General features: G+C 36.9%; 1 protein-coding gene across 2 annotated transcripts in view; it reads right to left on the bottom strand.

Moving 5' to 3' along the window:
• Positions 1-19,185, bottom strand: part of LOC127959340 (voltage-dependent calcium channel subunit alpha-2/delta-2) — a 201,694-nt gene that overhangs the window by 33,768 nt on the left and 148,741 nt on the right. For both annotated transcript variants that reach the window (XM_052558443.1, XM_052558444.1), the window contains exons 9-11: positions 8,872-8,922; positions 7,532-7,631; positions 3,414-3,575 (exon numbers count right to left, since the gene is read on the bottom strand). In XM_052558443.1, the coding sequence (XP_052414403.1) occupies positions 3,414-3,575; positions 7,532-7,631; positions 8,872-8,922 (313 nt within the window). The remainder of the gene's footprint in view (positions 1-3,413; positions 3,576-7,531; positions 7,632-8,871; positions 8,923-19,185) is intronic.

The following is a 19,185-nucleotide window of genomic DNA, read 5'->3' as shown; positions in this document are numbered from 1 at the left end:
CGGGTCCGAGCCTCATCTTGTTCACTTGAGAATACTACAGCCATTTATGAGCACTGTTTATTCATATTAATCATTTAAGCTAAACGCTTTCAAACTTACAGTGTACACTACCGTCTCTGTGCTCACAGCATCCCAAACACAAATCATTTTCATGTTTATTTATATTTATATTTTCATTGTCTGGCTATCTGGGACTTCGGTTTGGAGTTAAAGGTTAGGATTATACATTTTCGGAAGTATTATATCACATTGTGAGTGTATATTAGCACCTTTTGTTGCTTTCTCGTGGTATCTGATAGAGCGTTTGGACATGGACGCGGTGACACGTGACGTCAGACTTAACAAGCCAATAGGGTTTTGACACCCCTGGTGGCCAGTTGGAAAACAACACAACAACAACATTGCATTCATGGAAGCCAAAAACAGACTAGATCAGAGATCCCAGATTCTACCCTAAAAAGCTCTGGCATCCTTCTAAAAACCTCTATGACCGACCAGAGGTGTATTAAATTTAAATTAAATTAAATTAAATGTATGCATCAATTAGGCTATCAATATTTACCTATCATGTGTTCCCAGGGAATCGAACCTCCAACCTTGCGCTAGCTTGCTTGCTAACACAATGCTCTACCAGTTGAGCTACAGGAACACTAACAAAATGAATAAGGGTGTACTCACACTAGCCAGTTTGAACCGTGCCCGGGTGCGTTTGACCACCAAAGCGCGGTTCATTTGACTAGTGTGAGTGTTCCGAATCGTGCCCGGGCGCGGCTCGATTGGCCGGCCCTGGCCCGCTTGGAAGAGGTGGGCCAGGGCACGGTTCAGTTGGACTCGGGCGCGGTTCGCATGCAGTGTGAGCGCTAACCGTGCCGGAGCACGGAAAAGGACGCGTTGCGTCACGGTTTTGCGACGCTCCAAAACCAACATAACAGGGAAAGGGTCGCTTTGGTCTACGGCAGAGGTGCAAAACGCATAAAAATTAAAAACTGCAAAGTCCTTGCTGCACTTCAGCTGGTACCTTGCAAACATCCTCATACGAGCAGCGCGATTATGTGAAAATTTTCGCGCCACTAAGGCGACACATCTGTTTAACAACAGGCTGTGAGAGGGCTGTGGACCAAACGAAACAAAATTATCCACAAAGAAAACAGAGCGATGTACTCCATTGCGTTCAGAGAGCGCCGCTCTTCCTGTTTATCCCGAAACCGTCGCACCATAATGATGTAAGCGTGCCCCGGCACGAATGCTGAAACGCTATATGTGAGTGCAGGCCAGAGGGGGAGTGGGGAGGGGGGACAATCGTACTCGGGCCCGGTTCATGGCAACCGTGCCTAGTGTGAGTACACCCTAAAAGAAACACTAACTATTAAAACAAATCAGTTAGACTAAAGCTTGTCCACTCCTATTGTCACTTGTGCGTATTCCTATTGTGTGTCTTCAATCTGGCAACCCTCATGAGTGTTGAGACTGAGGCGGGAGAAACAACTCTCCTACATTCTGAATTTGGAGCACAGTACTTGTTTTAATTGCTAGCTGTCAATATTACATACCGCACCTCTAAGTGCTCAAAGGTGAACTGACAACCAAATTTAGCCACTGTGTGTTTGTGGCCAATATGCGTATGAAGTGTTTGCACTGACATATTTGCACATAATTTGTTTCCGGCCTGCTTGAATCAATTCACTACACAAATGACCTTGAGTCCCACTTGGCAGAGCACCGCACATGTGTCCGAGCACTTAAGCGTGCGTGTGTGAGTGCGGGCACGTCTGTTCCTCTAATCATACGTCTGCTTTTGTGCCAGCTGCCGGCGACTGTCCTATCTCTGATGAGTTAGCCAAAAATCCCCTCTCCCTATCCCATCCAATCACAGCTGTCACTGACATTCGGCCTACGCCACATCACTCTGACAAGATTCTAATAAAGATAAATAATACTGCCACAATTACAAATTCACAGCGCTCTATTCTCAGCCTATCAGGAGTCAGCGTGCAGAAATTAAAATGCATTGGCGCTTGCGGATCTGAGAGTGACAGTGAAAGAGAAAGTCAGGGAGAACGAGTGTCTTCAGTCAGAAGAGAATACAGATTTTTCTGTATCTCATCAATCACACCATCACGATCTGTTCGAGCAGCAGTCGGCCAAAACTAAAATGCATGTGATGAAGCCACACTTGTGGCCAACAATAAATCTCACATCATTGTACACACCATCAACACACAATTTTGATCCTGTTTACACTTGGTATTAAGATGCATTTTGGTCTTCTTTCAAATTGAAAAATACTAAAATACTAATTGTATATTTAAAATCATCTTGCATTTGTCCCTGTACTTTTCCTCTATGTTCTATCCAGGTTAGTTTAGAGTCACATAAGACTGCCTACTCTTCGCCTACTGACCTAACACACATGTAATCATTATGATACATACACATACAAGGCATGTGTCACCATTGTCCACTTGTGATCCAATCGACCAAAACGCATCTTAAAACCAAGTGCCTTTACAGAATGTCCACTATTGACTCATTTGTCTGTTTTTATTGCTCAGAAATATGAGAAAAAGCTGACACTTAAATTAAATATAACGGAGAACTCTGTTAAATCTCTGAATGCTTTAAAAAAGCAACATCTGAGCAATACAATTTTCCGCCGAGTTGGTAAGAGGATGCTTTGGTATTAACAAATTCAACTAAGCCAAATCCAGCTAAATCTAGCAAAAAAAAAAACTCTCTTTGGGAACATCCAGGGATCTTCTCAAAGGTAAAATGATTCATAGCTGAAGTAAATCATGTTTTTTTATATTCTAAAAATGTATATCTATAGTTTAAGTTTACATTTGGGATAGTATGCAAGTCCTCAGACTGTAAAAAAAAAAAGGAGTTGCTTTCTTGAGATTGAGACTTAAATATTTCCTCATTTATTTCTCTATGTATTTATTTCTGGAGTGCATCTTTTCAAAATGTTTTGAAAGACATGATACATTTTAATGCAAGGGCGCATTAATTTGATCAAAAGTGTCAGTAAAGATTTATATTTCAAACAAATGATGTTCTTTTGAACTATTCATAAAACATTTTTTTTTTATAAAATGTATCAAAATTAAACTTTGCATCACAGGAATAAATTACATTTAAAATAAATTTTCAAATAAAAAATAGTTATTTTAAAGTGTAATAAAATTTCACAATATTGCAGTTTTTCCTATATTTTTGATCAAATAAATGCAGCCTTGGTGAGCAAAAGAGACTTAAGTTATCTTAATTTAAGAGAATTAATTTAACATCACAAGAAAACAAACAGAAACAATAATTCCTTCAGTAGGTTAGGGTTAGTCTGTATCATTATTAACTGTATTTAAGGACTTTCCAGTGTATCTTCATGTAGGTAAACATGAGTGTGCGTGTCTTACGTTTAACAGCTGGTCAAAGGCAAACTGAAAGCCGGTCTTGTAGTCTGTCGTCCCCTTGGCTTGCATGTTCATCACAGCCTCTTTGAAGATCTTCTTGTTTTTTATGTTGGCTTGGACCAGCGTGGTGAAGCAGGGCACCACGGCGTACGCTTTCTCATTGAACTGACAGAGAGACAGACAGACAGCAGCTGCTTCAGCAAGTCCATTAAAGCTTCATTATTCATCTCCATTAGATCTCACAGCATCATCATTTCTGCTGTTAACACTCGCTAATGGAGTCACTTACACCTGACTGATTTCTCTCCCAATTCATCATTTGCTTCCACTACAGATGAATCAACTCGTATGAAACTTGAAATCTATTTCAAATCTATTTCACAACACTGATCATCTGGATGGTTTAATAGTGCTCAAATCAGAACATCTTTACATATTAGTCTTGTCTTCCAGGACAAAATATATAAACATCCTTCAAATATGAATCTTCTTTCTTGAGAGGCAAAGTTGTATAAGATATGCATATATATATTTAATTATGTTTATTTTTGTAATAATTTCATTTGATTTTACTTAGTGTTTTATTTTATAATTACAGTAATTGTTTTGCGATTTTCAAAACAGAAACAGAGCCGTAGTTCTCTGACTTCAGGATTTCTGATTTCAGGATTATGAAATTGATAATTTGTGATAATGACAGCCGTTTTGCATATCTTCTCAGAGAACTACGGCTCTGTACAGTAAGTGCTGCTGAGAGCACTTGAAAATAACACATTTAATCACGTTTTTACTCCAAATTCACTTCATAACGTCAGTCGAGTGTTTGAAATAAATCCTTCTGTGGGATGATGTGGCTTCTTAAACAGAATAATAAAGCCACACGATATTCCATTGTATTCTAAGCAGTGATAATGGCTATTTCGATTAGCATTTCATTATAGATACACTTTATAATGATGAAAATTATAATAATAAGAACTAAGATTAGGCCTTCGGATGGAGATTTACTGCTTATTACAGAACTGTGCTTCACTGAAAGATACACATGACAATCGCAGCTTCTGCCTAAGCGTGACTTATTGCCTTAGCGATTTAATTTCGATTAATTGCGAAGCCCTACCCAAAATACAAAACAAGTCGAAATATCATGAATTTTTGCTTCTCGATAAACAATGTTCTTGCGTAGCCAGATTATGAAAGATATTGTCAAGACTTGTGAAATGAATATATTTTGAATTTTTATTTATCTAACCTCACTGAAATATGGTCTTGTTTTATACATTTTAAATGTATTTATTTATTTTTTTAATTGTTTTAAACAGCTCACACAATTCTCAATAAATTGATCTCACACTTCTCCGCTGAAAACATAAAGAAATTCTTTATTCATAATTTTATTTTATAAATATGTTTTAAAATAGGTTTTAAACAGATCTCACTAAATGTTGCTTTATTTATGCTTAAATCAATGATAAAAAGTGTTAATATCATGCATTTTTGCTTCTGGAATAACCTGGACTTGTTTTAAGGATGTTAAGGTATTTTTACTATAAAAAAAAAAAAAAAGAAAAGAAAACAAAAATTAAGAAAAAGAAAAAGATAAAGCACAGATCCTGGAGGTTTTTATGTGTTACTGTTGAATCCTTATACTAGCACTACTGATTTTGATTATTATTATTTTATTTTTTTGACACGGCTTAAACCTATGAAAGCTTGTTTCTACCATAGGATAAAAAAAATTTAATAACTGGGATTGACACTCAAAATTAAAGGGGGGGTGAAATGCTATTTCATGCATACTGAGTTTTTTACACTGTTAAAGAGTTGGATTCCCATGCTAAACATGGACAAAGTTTCAAAAATTAAGTTGTACGTTTGAAGGAGTATTTTTGTTCCAAAAAAACCTCTTCCGGTTTGTCACAAGTTTCGGAAAGTTTTTTTTCGAGTATGGCTCTGTGTGACGTTAGATGGAGCGGAATTTCCTTGTATGGGTCCTGAGGGCACTTCTCCCGGAAGAGCGCGCGCTCCCGTATAGCACAGCACTGAGAGCACAACAGACTTCACTGATCAGAGCGAGAGCGTCGTGAAAAGTCACAAAAGAGGTGTGTTTTTGGTTGCCAGGGCAAGACAACCCTGCACAGATTACCAAAAGAGAAACAGCATTAAGGGACCAGTGGATGTAGTTTATTTTTACAGAGCATCAACGGAGTTGTGCAAGTGTTTGTGTTTGTTCCCTGCATTTCGAAGATGTTTGTTCACAAGGCCCAGTTTGACGACGGATTTGCACATCGTTTATTTCTTAAGGATGATGCAATCCCAACGAAAAAGGGTCACGATCGTGTGTTGGAACCGCATGCGGTGAGTAAAACGGCTTCAAATATCTCTGTGTTGTTAACTTAGCTATCGGCGCGTAAGCACATCAAGTAAACAACATGTGATGTTTTCATCAAACTGCACTTTCCACATGTACAGCTTAAAAAAAAAAAAAAGACGACATAAAGTGGAACTTAGTCATTTTCCAAAACCGCTAAGCAAATATATACAGTTTCAGTACATACCACATAGAGACGCTGTTGTTGCTGCTGCTCTTGTTAAATTTCAGCCTCTGGATCTGTGTCACAGCTTCCACATGCTCTCAACGCAAAAGCCTACTGGCGCTCGTGATTCTTTAGCTCCGCCCACACGTCACGCCTCTAGGCGCTCGTGTTTTTCCGGGAAAAATCGGTACAGACTATCTTTCTCTTATAAATATAATAAAAATAAAGACTTTTTGGAGTTATGAAGGATGCAGTACTACTCTATATGTACTCAAGATTAACAGGATATTGAGTGAAAACGATCATTTCACCCCCCCTTTAAATATATCTTTTTTACAGTTCTGACTTTATATCTCAAAATTCTGAAAAGGTCAGAATTGTGAGATAATAAACTTAGAATTGCGAGAAAAATGTCTGAATTGTGAGATTAAAGTTGCAATTAACTTTTTACATTTTGTTTTTATCCCATGGTGGAAACAAGCTTCCATAAATACCTTTCACATCAGTACAGCTTTACTGACTGCACAGAACTCAGCATAAAACATTTGTGTGTGTGTGTGTGAGGAAGCACAGCTGTGAAAATCTGAGGTACATCCGGCAGTCTTGATTACAAGGTTCCACACCGCAGGTGCGGAGGAAAGAAAGTGCCAATGCAAACAAAAATAATATGAGAAATGTTTCCTAAAACTGCCTATAGGAAAGAAAATTCCTTTTACTCTTCTTTGACAGAGAAAAGATTAAAGGGAGAGCAAACTGAGTCTTCATGAGAGAAATGTACCAATCCCAGAGACTCATGAACGAATTATTCCTCTGAGTCGGACTGATTCGGTTCACGAGTTCAACTCACTGACTCAGTGATTCTGCAGCTCACTGTAGGGAAGATTATCAGCAAAAAATGACTTCTACTGCAGTCTGTGCACACAAATGTGTTATAGACTTCTTTTATGGCATATTTTTGAAGCTACTGCTATTGCAATTAAATTGAAAAGAGTAACCAGCACAGTTTGAATCTCTCTTTTTGTGTTTCAAAAGGAAACGAGGGTGCATAAAGCAAACTAAATTGTCATTTTTGGCTCAAATGGCCCTTTAAAAAAAGCACATTTTGATTTTAATTGTCTGGAGGTAAACAGCAGTAAACACACAGTGATTCTAAGACTGCTTTTCTTCAGCGGGCTGCAGAATAGGCCGTGTCCCGGTTCAGATTATGATGCTCATTTTGCACTCTCAGAGCCGGGATTAGAGCCCCGGATCAACCCAGATTACTGGCGTGGGCCTTCCAAAACGCTAATGTTTCATTATGTGTGTGTGTGTGTGTGTGTGTGTCTGTGTATATGTGCATGCATACTTGTGTGAGTTGTGTTTGTGGGCTGCTACTGGGTGATCACAATAAATCAACCCTCTTTAGATTAAATGTTACATTTTCTGCATTTACATTTTCATACAGGTTCAGATTCCTGGAGGATTCACACAAATGTTGTCTCAAATGAAAAATGTAATGGACATAAAATTGTAATGCATATACAACATGGGGGTTATGCCAAATTAACTGCTGATACTATTTAAAAAAGATATGAAAAACCCTACCCGAGCCACATTAACGTAGTCGTCATCAGAAAGTGTGTCCAGCATCTCGATGACAGAAGTTTTCATCAGCTTCAGGGTCAGTCCACTGACACTACCGCTCCTACAAACACACAAATACATCACACACACTGAACATGACAACATTTATCTCACAAACCAGTCATGTCTCAAAACAGCAGTGCACTGCAACACAAGCCCATCACTGCCGTTGCCAAGCAGAACCTGTTGCTAAGTGTCTCCCTCATCTCTGTCCATCAAAAGTCAATTGTAGACAGCATGTTAAAAAGCGCCATCTTCACCGACAGAACGGAGACAGTCGGTCTTCAAAAACAAAGTACATTTGAATTCTATGCTGCAAATTGGATTTATTAATAGCCTACAGCAGCTATTGAAAAGCTATCATAGAGCACCAGTTCAAGTGTAATTTGGCTTCCAGAGTTAGAAGGTTTAATAAAGACGAACACATCGGGGGGAAAGAAACCCTGGTGACAGCACTATTGTCTCATGCTTCCGGTCGTCACAATGAGATTAGTCTAAGATTGTCAGAAACGTTCAGTGCGATGGTGCTTTTGATTGGCATGAGATTTCCTTGGCAAAGCGACAGCTGCGATTGGTGTATTTTTAATTAGATACCGGTCTCTATTTAAGGTTATGGAGGATTGCCAAACAGCTATAATGAACCTCCATTAAGCAGTTTTTCTAGAGAGGTTTGCTTAAGAATATTAATGATTTTTTGACGATAATGTGCATAATTGAGGCAATCACTTATTTGTTCAACTACGCAGCAGTGTTACAAATGACTCTAAATGCACAACACTTAAGGTTTGATAACTAAAAGATTTCAAAAGAAGGTCTTGATGATTCACTGAACGTGGCATTTAACAATCATGCATTTCATTAAAGCTAAAAGGAGAATACTATGAACTCAGAAAATGCAATGCATACCTTTAAACAAATTCATCAGGAAACATAACTGTTTATGTATGATGCGAAAGCTTTTTTGAGATTATGCATTTTAGAGGTCAGATAAGATCAGAGTCACAGGACGTTTTAAATTCTCCACTAGCAGCTCAGGTATCGGCAGCAGTAATGCCATTTTTCATTGCATATAACCTCTAAGTCATATTTCAGGAACACAGGAGCATTTTGATGTTGAGGCATGAGGTTAATAAGATGGAATAATGTTCTTCTCAGCCGACAGGTGGCAGTAGAGCACCACACTGCTGTTGAGGCATCATAAACAACACATTTATCAGCACAGATGACAGTGTGTGTGTTAATGCAGTGCATATGACACACACAGAGAGACAGATGGAGAGTGTGTTCGAGAGGATACTTACACGTCCACGATGATGACCATGTCCTTGGGAGAAGAAGCTCCCTGAATGTACCTAGTAAAAGTACAAAAAGAGACTAGTCAGTGCTGATATTAAAGAGTTCATTGAGATTTAAAATGCTAAATAAAACAATAAGCTTTAAGAGGCAGTGAGTTAGAGTGATTATACCATGATTAAAGACTCAATATAAAGTCTTAACAATGGTTTTACCAGACTCATCTGGCTAGTTGCTTTTATAAATAGCATTAATAAAGTAATATAGCTCATAAGTCAAATTTGCAGGTGGTTTACAGGCAACCAACACAACTTCTAAAGCATCTAAATAATCAGCATGATTCGAATTTTGTTGGAAAACCTGTCGTTCACGATCTAATACATGCCTTCTGTCGTCTGATTTATAGTTTACACTATTTTAAGTAACCATAAGAATAACTTTTCTTTTGTTAGTAATATTTCAAGATGAACATTTACTGGACTGATGCTACATAGGTTTGCTTGATTATCCATACATCGTTTTTTTGAAAAACTATTTACCAATTTGATCATCATTCTTTAGAGGGACATTTAATTGATCATCTCTCAATCATCATTTTATCACATTGCATTATATGTTTTAAAACCACATAGCTTAGATCATAAAACTAATCACTTAAATATCATCTTACTGCAATAACAGACATATTATTGGGAGATACACTGAGACAACTGATATAGAAATTCATCTTTTTTTTTTTTTGGCCATATAAACATCAGCATTTTGCCAAATTGCACACTTTAGCTCAATTTCGTGAGCTTTTTTCTTGAGTTTGAGCCCCTTATTCTCCAGTTCTGATACTTATGTATCAAACACGTGTGCAAACTAATTATTGTCGATTTTTTTTTTTATATTGTGACTTCATATTAAATAAACTATTATTTCACATGTCCAGTTTTATAAAAAAAAAAATAGTTCACAAAAACTAAGCACAGGTCCTTTTCCCAGCTCACTGTCCCCAATCATGATCCTTAGATTTGTCTTGAATGTGCGCTAAGCTAACCTCAAAGTCTGAGAAGCACAGCGTCAGGTGAAACGTCAAACCGGACGGCCGTTTATTCTCCGGCTGACTCATCGGGCCGCTGACAAACGCATTATGCAGTCCGCCCGTCTCTCTGTGTCTTTGTGCAAGCGCTAGCAGATCGTGCAGCGAGGAGAGACGCTTTGTCTCGAGCCATTTTTAGCATGGTGCTCAATCTGAGCGCCGAAAGACAATGAGTGATGCATGGCACTTTTGAGTCAGTGACAGCAAAATAAATAAATAAACGGCCTAACGCCGCATCTGTCCACTGCTGATAGACGCTGACATATAGAAAACACTAGTGCAGCCATTTTCACTCTTCCCCGTGCAATTAAAAACACATTACACCTGACAATCAGAGCAGGAGACTGATGCACGTCGTCAAGCCGTTGTCTTCAGAAGACTTGGAAAAGCACTTCTTCTTCTGCGTGGCGAGGTGATTGGCTGTCGTGCAGACAGGTAGTTAGCGCTTTGTGTTAGCGGGAGCAGACCGATCGTCGAGGGTCTCTTCTCCGGCGGTAATCAGGCTGAAGAGGCGATGTGAGAAGTGGTGCCAGGTGCCCGTGGCTCGTTGAGGAAGGGTTTTGAAGCATGGCTAAGCTCTGGAAAAATGGAAAAGCCCTGGCGAGCCACGAAAGCCCACTAGCGCACTCCACTGCAAACCTGTATGCTGACCTCTGACCCTCATTTTGGAGGCCAATCCAGTCTTAATGCCACTGGAGAGTGCTAGACGTGGAAGGAGGACAAACACAGCTGAACGACTGTTTAAAGCTGACAATAACAATGCTCAGGCATGAGTACAAAGCTTTTGGCACTAGAAGTGGGTGACATTCATTTAGTTCTTGATAATTGAAGATGCTACCCGAAAGGTCAGAGTTTTTCTTTTTAAGCACGGTGGTACAAATTAATCAGTTTAATTACAAAAGGCTTTCATTTGAATAAGTATAATGTGAGTGAGAAAATGGAGACTATGCTTATTATAACCAATACTGTATGTACGTGAACCCCTATTACTAGCTTGTGTCACACAAACTGTCCATTCAAATCATTTTACTATCTTAAAGCAGTGAATAGTAACTCTGAATCTGTTTAGTGGCATAAAACGGTACAAAAATAGAAATTGAGTCATCATTTATTCTCCCTCATGTCATTTCAAACTTGTATGACTTTCTTTCTTTTAGAAGAACATATGGAGAATACGTTTTAAAAGATGTTTTTTTCTCTCTCTCTCTCTCTGCAATGAATGTTATTTGGACCCCAGTACTAAAATATTTACATTTTGGGGATTAACTAAACCTTCAAATTTGGGGACAATAATATATATATATATATATATTTTTAGTTTTTGAAATATCTTATGCTCACTTGGGATGCATTTATGTGATCAGAAATACAGTAATAACAGCAATTTGCTCAGAAGATTTAAAATCAGGAAAAATGTCTTGTTATTTTTTTTAATCAGTTGAGCTCCTGGAAATCATGATACATTTTCTTCAGGATTCTTTAACAAATAGAAAGTCAAAAAGAACAGCATTTATTTAAAATAGAAATCTTTTACTGAGTAAATAGTAGTGTATGCATTATATATAAAGACCTGGAATAATGCATTCGCATTCTACTATTATGATTAATGTACGGTAATTTTCAATATTCTTGAAGCTTAAAGCTCCAGTCCTTATTCATTACAACTGCATATCCTTCCTCGACTGGTATAATTCTTTAAAATCCGTCTGTGCTTCGTGGTCAAACATCACACAGGTTTGGATTGATATAAGACTGCAGTTTAATTACTTAATTAAATTACACTATGAGTATCTTATAGCTTGCCAAGCTACAGTTTCAAATTAGCATGCTAACATCAGCACTCTCCAACAGCAAAGCACACAATATGACATCAGACGCTGCAAAATTAATTTCTGCTCCATCTCTGCGAGAAACATAGAGGTACACTAGATTTCTCCGTATTTAAAATTCATTTCTCAGCTCTGTTTGCTTTTATGCAATCAATCCACTGCGCGCTGGATTCAGTTTGTGCCATGTTTGCTCATGTTCTTATTTCTAATAATGCCACCCAGTGTTTCTGCTCAAACAAACACACATTTCCATGAATACACTTTCAGTAAACACAGGAGGCATAATTGGAGGTTGAGAGGAGCCTTAGGAGCAACGATAAAACTCCACAAAAAAAAAACCTAATGAAATTTTCCAAGCCTAAAAGATGCACACGCCTCATAAACACCGCACATGATGAAAAATCAAGGAACTAAATGAAGGAAATGAGTTTGCTCAGGATTTAGTGTTTGGACTCTAAAAAATAAAGGCCTGTTCAATAAGTGTAAATGTTTGGTATGACAAACATGCACAAAAACATGAAGGCTACATACATATTTTTAATGTTTGTGTGTTACAGTGGTCATTTGAAAAACACAAAAACATGGAATGGAAACAGAAATTTCACATGTTTATCAATTTCATAATTTCTATATAGTTTGTATGTATTTATAATATCACATTTATTAATAATATTTAACTAAATATATCAGAATGTGTGTCAAATTAATGTGATAATGAACAATGTCAACAAGTAATTGTAGTTGTATAGTATAAGAAATGCCATAAGTCTGAGTGCACCTTAAAATCAACACGAAATGGAGTGTTTTTTTGAAAAACCAGACTTATTTGGAAAAGGGTTGAACAAAAAAGAATGTAATGTATCGTTGACTTTAAGAGAAACACTGATGAAACCATCCCGATCTCTTTGGTTGGACCGTTAAAGGTCAGATTAACTCTAGGAGTCAATTAAAGGTGGGCAGCAGGTCCGAGCGTGTGACTATCATTCACCATCACTCTGTGGGATCTGTTTCTTTTGGCAGTGGTATGTTTCACTCTCCAGTCTATATTCATCTCCGCTCTGTGACAGTGATGCTCGGCTCACTGTACCATCCGTGGATCAGCCTGATGGATCCAGATGTGCAGTTTCTGCATGGATTGCACTCTGTAATTACCCCTCCACCGAGGCCCAGTGATGCCATTCCTTCCCAGTCATTACCCACACTCCCCAGCGCCCCGGCCAGGTGACATGCAGATGGGCCACCACAAACCAGGACCCCCGTCCAGCCGCTTACTCACTAAACACACGCTCAGGAAGGTCCTTCAGCAGCACAGTCATCCAGAGCATCTGCTGCAGCACCACCAAACCTTAGGACACACTCACTCAATCCTCATTAGTAGAAATATCAATAATGAAGCCATATCAGCTATGAAAAACTGAGAATTACTGATCGAACTCTCTTACATCTGACTTTTTCCTCTAGATTCCAGCTCTGCTTCATGAGGCGCATCACGTGATGCTTTTCCTTCACTAAAAATACAATTCATATTCATGCAAAATAAAGTTCAATTTACATTTATGTACAAAACCTTTAAGCAAGTGGCTTTAGATTTTTAAGATTTAAAAATGTAATGAAAAAAATCAAGTGTGCCCATATTTTGGACTGGTAGTATACAAATAACCTGAATCTAAAATAAACTTGCAAATGGCAAGTGATTTGATATTCAAATTTGTCCATTTAGCGGGTGCTTTTATTCAAATGAAGAACATCACAAACAATTTCTCCTAAGAGCCAACAATATTCGTAGTACACAATGCCATGTTTACAGTATAAACTAGATTAATACACACGCCAGAGCAGAAGAGAAATGCAGAAAAAACATGAGAAACATAAAAAATCCTATTTTTGCATTAAATATGAAGGTATATGCACTTACGTTAATTTAAATAAATATTAGCATTTGTCAAATTAAAATACCTTTATTTAAAAACAGAGTATTTTTTATGATTGTCAAGGTGTATATTTTATGAATAGATGCATTCTTTGGGAACTGAATTCACTTTGAGATTGTTACTGCCATGCTCTAGCAGTTCAGGGATATATAAATACATTCTGTATTCTCTTACATTGTTTCGCTGCTTTTCCTTTCTTTCCACCTGACGTTCCACATTAACCAGCCTCTCTGTGAGATGCCACACAACAGTTGAGGTCACTCACAGTGATTCTGAACAAACATCAAATGTTTGTTGTGGTGGCTTCACAGCAGGAATGCATCACAACTTAAAGTTTAAAACTAAAGAAAAAACACAGCAGCAGGCCAAAATATCATTCTTCCACTGCAATTCAAGACATGCTGATGTTAAGAATGAAAACCTGCATCCTCATTATTTTTTTAATAAAACAGTACATGAAAATGTTAAATATTTTAAATATTAATATATTATAATTATAATGTCTAATTAATGAGAACCATTTTATAATATTATTTTATTTTACACACACACACACACACACACACATATATATATATATATATATATATATATATATATATATATATATATATAAATAAAAATAATATATATAAAAATAAAAATAGCATGTATCCTTTTATATTTTTTTGTGAAATATTATGTGGAAATTTTAAATATTTTAAATATACTATAATATATGATTTATTTTATTATTATCATTTGATATTTATTAAATACATAAATATCAGATATCAATAATTTTTTTGCAGAGTATGCAGAGGTTCCTATTACCTGGAAAAAAATTCAGTATATGATTCTACATTTTAATGGGTTTGCTTTTGATTTTCAGTCTTGCAAAGCAAAAGCAAACACATTAAAATGTAGAATCATATACTGAACATTTTTCCAGGTAATAGGAACCTCTGCATACTTATAACGTTATTTAGTTTAATTTCTTTGATAAGATTTTATATATAAATATTTTTGCAATAATTTATTTTGCTATTTTAAAACTTACTTTAACGAATTTCTGATCAAAATGTTGGAGTTGATAAACATGGTCAAGATGAATGCATTGCATTGTGAGAAACAACCAAATCAAGCAAAATGTTTTATTACACATTGCACATTTTTCTAAGTTTTTGGAAATGTGCATATTAAGAACCATACCGTATACCGCAAAAATAGTATGAGTAATATACTAGTATGCTATTCCATGCACAGTCCAATTCAAAATGCGTTCCTCAACGTTACAGGCCAAAGCAAAAATTGGACGTGCATTTGACAAGTGTTAATTTCAGAAAGCATGGAAAAGACGACACAATACACATATGATGTGATTTCACCTCAAGCATTCACTGTAATACTGTAATAGTGACTTCAGCATCATTGTGCACAGTTAACAGGTTAACCCAGCAAACGGCAGTCTGGCCGTGTGAATGAAAGCGCAAAGGCTGGAGGGGCAAAAAAAAAAACCTCATCACAAAAACGTCCCATTTCCAAGCGCAGACAGAAAACACATTTCCCGGGAAGGTGCTGGAAAAGTGAAAGCAGGGACTGACATTGTAATGTGCCTCGTGTCGCTTTGATTGTGTTGCATTCCCTCAATAGGAGAAAGACATTGGAATTCATGAGGTACTTTTATCACGGTGCAGCATGGGTAAAAATCAATGCATTACCTCGAGAGCGAGAGTGTGTCTGACCTTGCCTGTCTGTCTCTCCCTGTCTCGCTCTCCTATTCCTGTTTCTCACGCTCTCACATTAAAAATGAGTTAATTATAGAAGCTTATCGAGGCTGAAATGATATGGCTGACTTACACATGTGTACAGCTGCCGGGTTCCCACTGTGCCATGCAGCTCATGAAGTGTACTGACTTCACTTCCCTTTAAATGCGTGTGTACAGACGTGTGTGTTGAAGGATTTGTGTGTGTGTGTGCGCGCTGATGGGATTATTATTTTATGGGCCGCTGCTCTTTTAGCTCTCCTCTGGATGTGTTCTTCAACAGATTGAATTAAGATTAAAACACTGAGGCCTGTGAAGCAGGTGAGCTGTGGGAAGGAGATGTTATTGTGTGTTTGTTCTGATTTTTATTTGCTTGATTATGCAATAAATTGATGGCGAGGTCACAGATCTGTATGGATGGATGACCAGTCAGTTTGACTTCAAGTCTTTCATAGAGATTAAACTAGCAGCGAAACAGAAAACGTTACTGAAAATTATGTAACAAGGTCGTAATGTAATACTTTGAAACAGACCATGGTAATCAAATTCATGCACCATATCCAATAATACCATGGTAACTTTACAAAAAAGTACTGTGGCAGTATCATGACGTAATGATGATATCAAAAGGTAATACTATAGTAATTTTAAAATATACCACTGGGCTTAAATGTATTTACTATGGCATTTTAAAAACTACCAAAAAATGTAACGTCTTTAAATATTTTACTATGGTACTATCATAGTTTTCTTTACATGTGCCATGGTAATTTTGCAGAATTGATTGATGTACCTTGGAAGATTGTAACAAGTACCGTTGCAGCACTATGGTACAGTACATGGATAGTAACATTATGGTGCTTTGAAAAATACCATGGTGCTGAAATTCATGTAACAGGGTATTTACATGCGATAGATGGTAAAAATATGAAATATACCACTGTAATGAAATTCCCTTACCATGGTAAGTCCAGGAATACCACGGTACTATCACGGCACTTTTTTGTAAGTGTTACTTTCCAAAAAAATGGACTCTGGCAGAACCATGATACAATACTGGTATCAGACAATAATACTATGGTACTTTAAAATAAATGGGACTGAAATATGCATCGGCTCTCTTATTTAATATCTGGATTTTTTCACTCGACTGCAAACATTAATGCGAATTAGTTTTTCAAAGTGCATTTGCACTGAAACACACTGACCTGTCAGTGTTTAATCTGACCGGAGAGCAGACACAGGGCTGACAGGCCTCCATCTAACTTGGAGTTTGAGCAGCCACAATAATATTTACTTAGGAGCCAGATTGACTTTTCTCAGAAATCAATATGTGCTTTGGCTGTGCTGAATATCTGCTACACTGGGCTGAACCTGCATGGTAATGACTTCTCTGTAACGCTCCGATAACAAAACATACACCTCTGTCTGTTTCTCTTCCAATCAATCCTCGTGCCTTTAGCCGTCGCTCACGCTCTCTCCTCCAAATCTTCACCTTCTCCCGCCGTCCTTTGCTAACTTGTGTAGACATACGTTATAATAGAGGTGTGTTAATAATTCATGTCAGAGCAATTGGAGACAATTAAGTGATTGCCTGGGTCATTTATTTTCCAGTCAGAGTCAGAGTTGATGTAGAGAGACTTGATCACCTCCACCAAACATCTTTTCAAAAGCTGTTTTCTGTTTCTCAGAGACACCAATGAGATTAAATACAGAACAGATGGAGACCTGTCCTGATGTTTCTCCTTAAAGGGATAGTTCACCTGAAAATGAAAAATCTCATGTTGCTCCAAATCTAGATTAATGTCTTTCTTTTGTTGAACATGAAATAAGATATTTTGAAGAAATTGGTAGCCATTGACCTCCACAGTATGGAAAAATACTATGGAAGTGAATGGGGACCAGAAAATGTTTGTTTACCAACTTTTATCACAACATCGTCTTTTGTACAACTCGAGTGTAAAAAAAATGAAATAATAATGACAGGATATATACATATATAGGATACAATATATATATACATGTTTTTAAATGGAAATATATAAAATATATTTTTTCATCAGTTGAAATTATTAAAAGATATATAAAATATTGCTTTAAAAAAATCAAAAATTTATATTAATGATAATAATAATTATATATATATATATATATATATATATATATATATATATATATATATATATATATATATATATATATATATATATATACACACACACACACACACACACACACACACACACACACACACACACTATTTAACTGTGTATTTAAAAACCTATCTAATTAAATATACTTCTTGGCAATTTCACATCTAGACAAAAAGACAGACAGGTTAGTTATTGTATTGATAATTTGCGTTCTTACAAATAACTTAATTTATAATTAAAATGGAATTGTTTTCTCAGTGGAAATGTGTCATCCCTCTGCTTCAAGAAAAAGGCCTTTATATGTAAACCTATGTAATAGTTGCTAATAGTTAATTGATGTTTAACAGTGACTTTACATCACAGTTAACCAAGCAGCATCCAGCACCAGAACTATCAGTTTTGTAAATGCACAGAATTTTAAAAGTTTCCTCCAAACTCCTGCTCCGGCGTCTTTGAGACATTAGCTGAGCTAAGCAGCAGGCTGTCATTTGAGTGGTCATGCAAAGAGTGTAATACACAACGACAGTGTGTTGACCACAATCATGCAAACTTGACCTGACACATCCCGACCCCTCCCACTGCCACGGCCTGCCAATCAGCAGAGTGGAGCGCAGGTTGCCAAGCAACAGTCTGAGAAACAGCTCTGGAGCCGTGTGCTGGGGTTAAAGAGCAGCGGGCAGACGACTATTGAGACGCCAGTGCTGCTGCTACAACTGCATCTGAAGCTACAATCTGTAACAACTGCAAAGAGATAGATAGATAATTTTTTAATATTATAAAAAAGACTTTTTACATTTTAAAATAATGTTAATTTTAGTAATATATTAAATGAATGCAATTATAATTTAATATAAACTGACAGCTGGTCAATTTTACTGTGCTGAGATGTTTTTTTTTGTGTGTGTGTGCAAAATACGATGCTATATTTATCATTTAATTATGCATATAATTTATATCATAATATTACACATTAAAATTTTACAGCTGCAAAATGTGTCTCATCCCATCATAACTGACAGTTTTACTGGGTTGAGAATTTTGTTTTTACTTCAACTTAAAAAAAAAAAATTTGTACTGATGGTAGATTTATCATTTATTATCATAATATTTTTGTTTGTGTCCATTAAGTTTGAACAAAAGGAGAAAATGATCAAAAATAAAATATCTTTCATTTGTAAACGTAATACACTGGAATATCAGATTAAATGGTTACTTCATAAACAAACATTTCTGCTGCTTATACTGTGATATGCACCATAATCATGATAGGAAAAGACTCATTAAGGGGTCCGAGACGAAAGGAAGCGAGGAGTTTGGTGATACCTCACACTGCACAGAGACGTATGAAAACTGAAGCAGCATGTTGAGCAGAGCGCCTGCTGATAGTAATTCATCATCCCTGCACTTATAGAGCTGTTGTGCTTCTGTACAGCACCGCTAGCCTACACACTCACAAAAGCATTAAAAGCAACTCATTAAGTCTGCAGAGCGTGTTGCATCACAACAAAAACAATGTAGAGCTCGCCCCGGCTCATCAGCAACATTAGCGCTTTGTCAGCCAAACTAGCTAGCTAGCTGCA

This window comes from Carassius gibelio, chromosome B6, assembly GCF_023724105.1.
Source record: "Carassius gibelio isolate Cgi1373 ecotype wild population from Czech Republic chromosome B6, carGib1.2-hapl.c, whole genome shotgun sequence".
Classification (NCBI taxonomy): domain Eukaryota; kingdom Metazoa; phylum Chordata; class Actinopteri; order Cypriniformes; family Cyprinidae; genus Carassius; species Carassius gibelio.
This window is presented reverse-complemented; position numbering and strand designations above follow the sequence as displayed.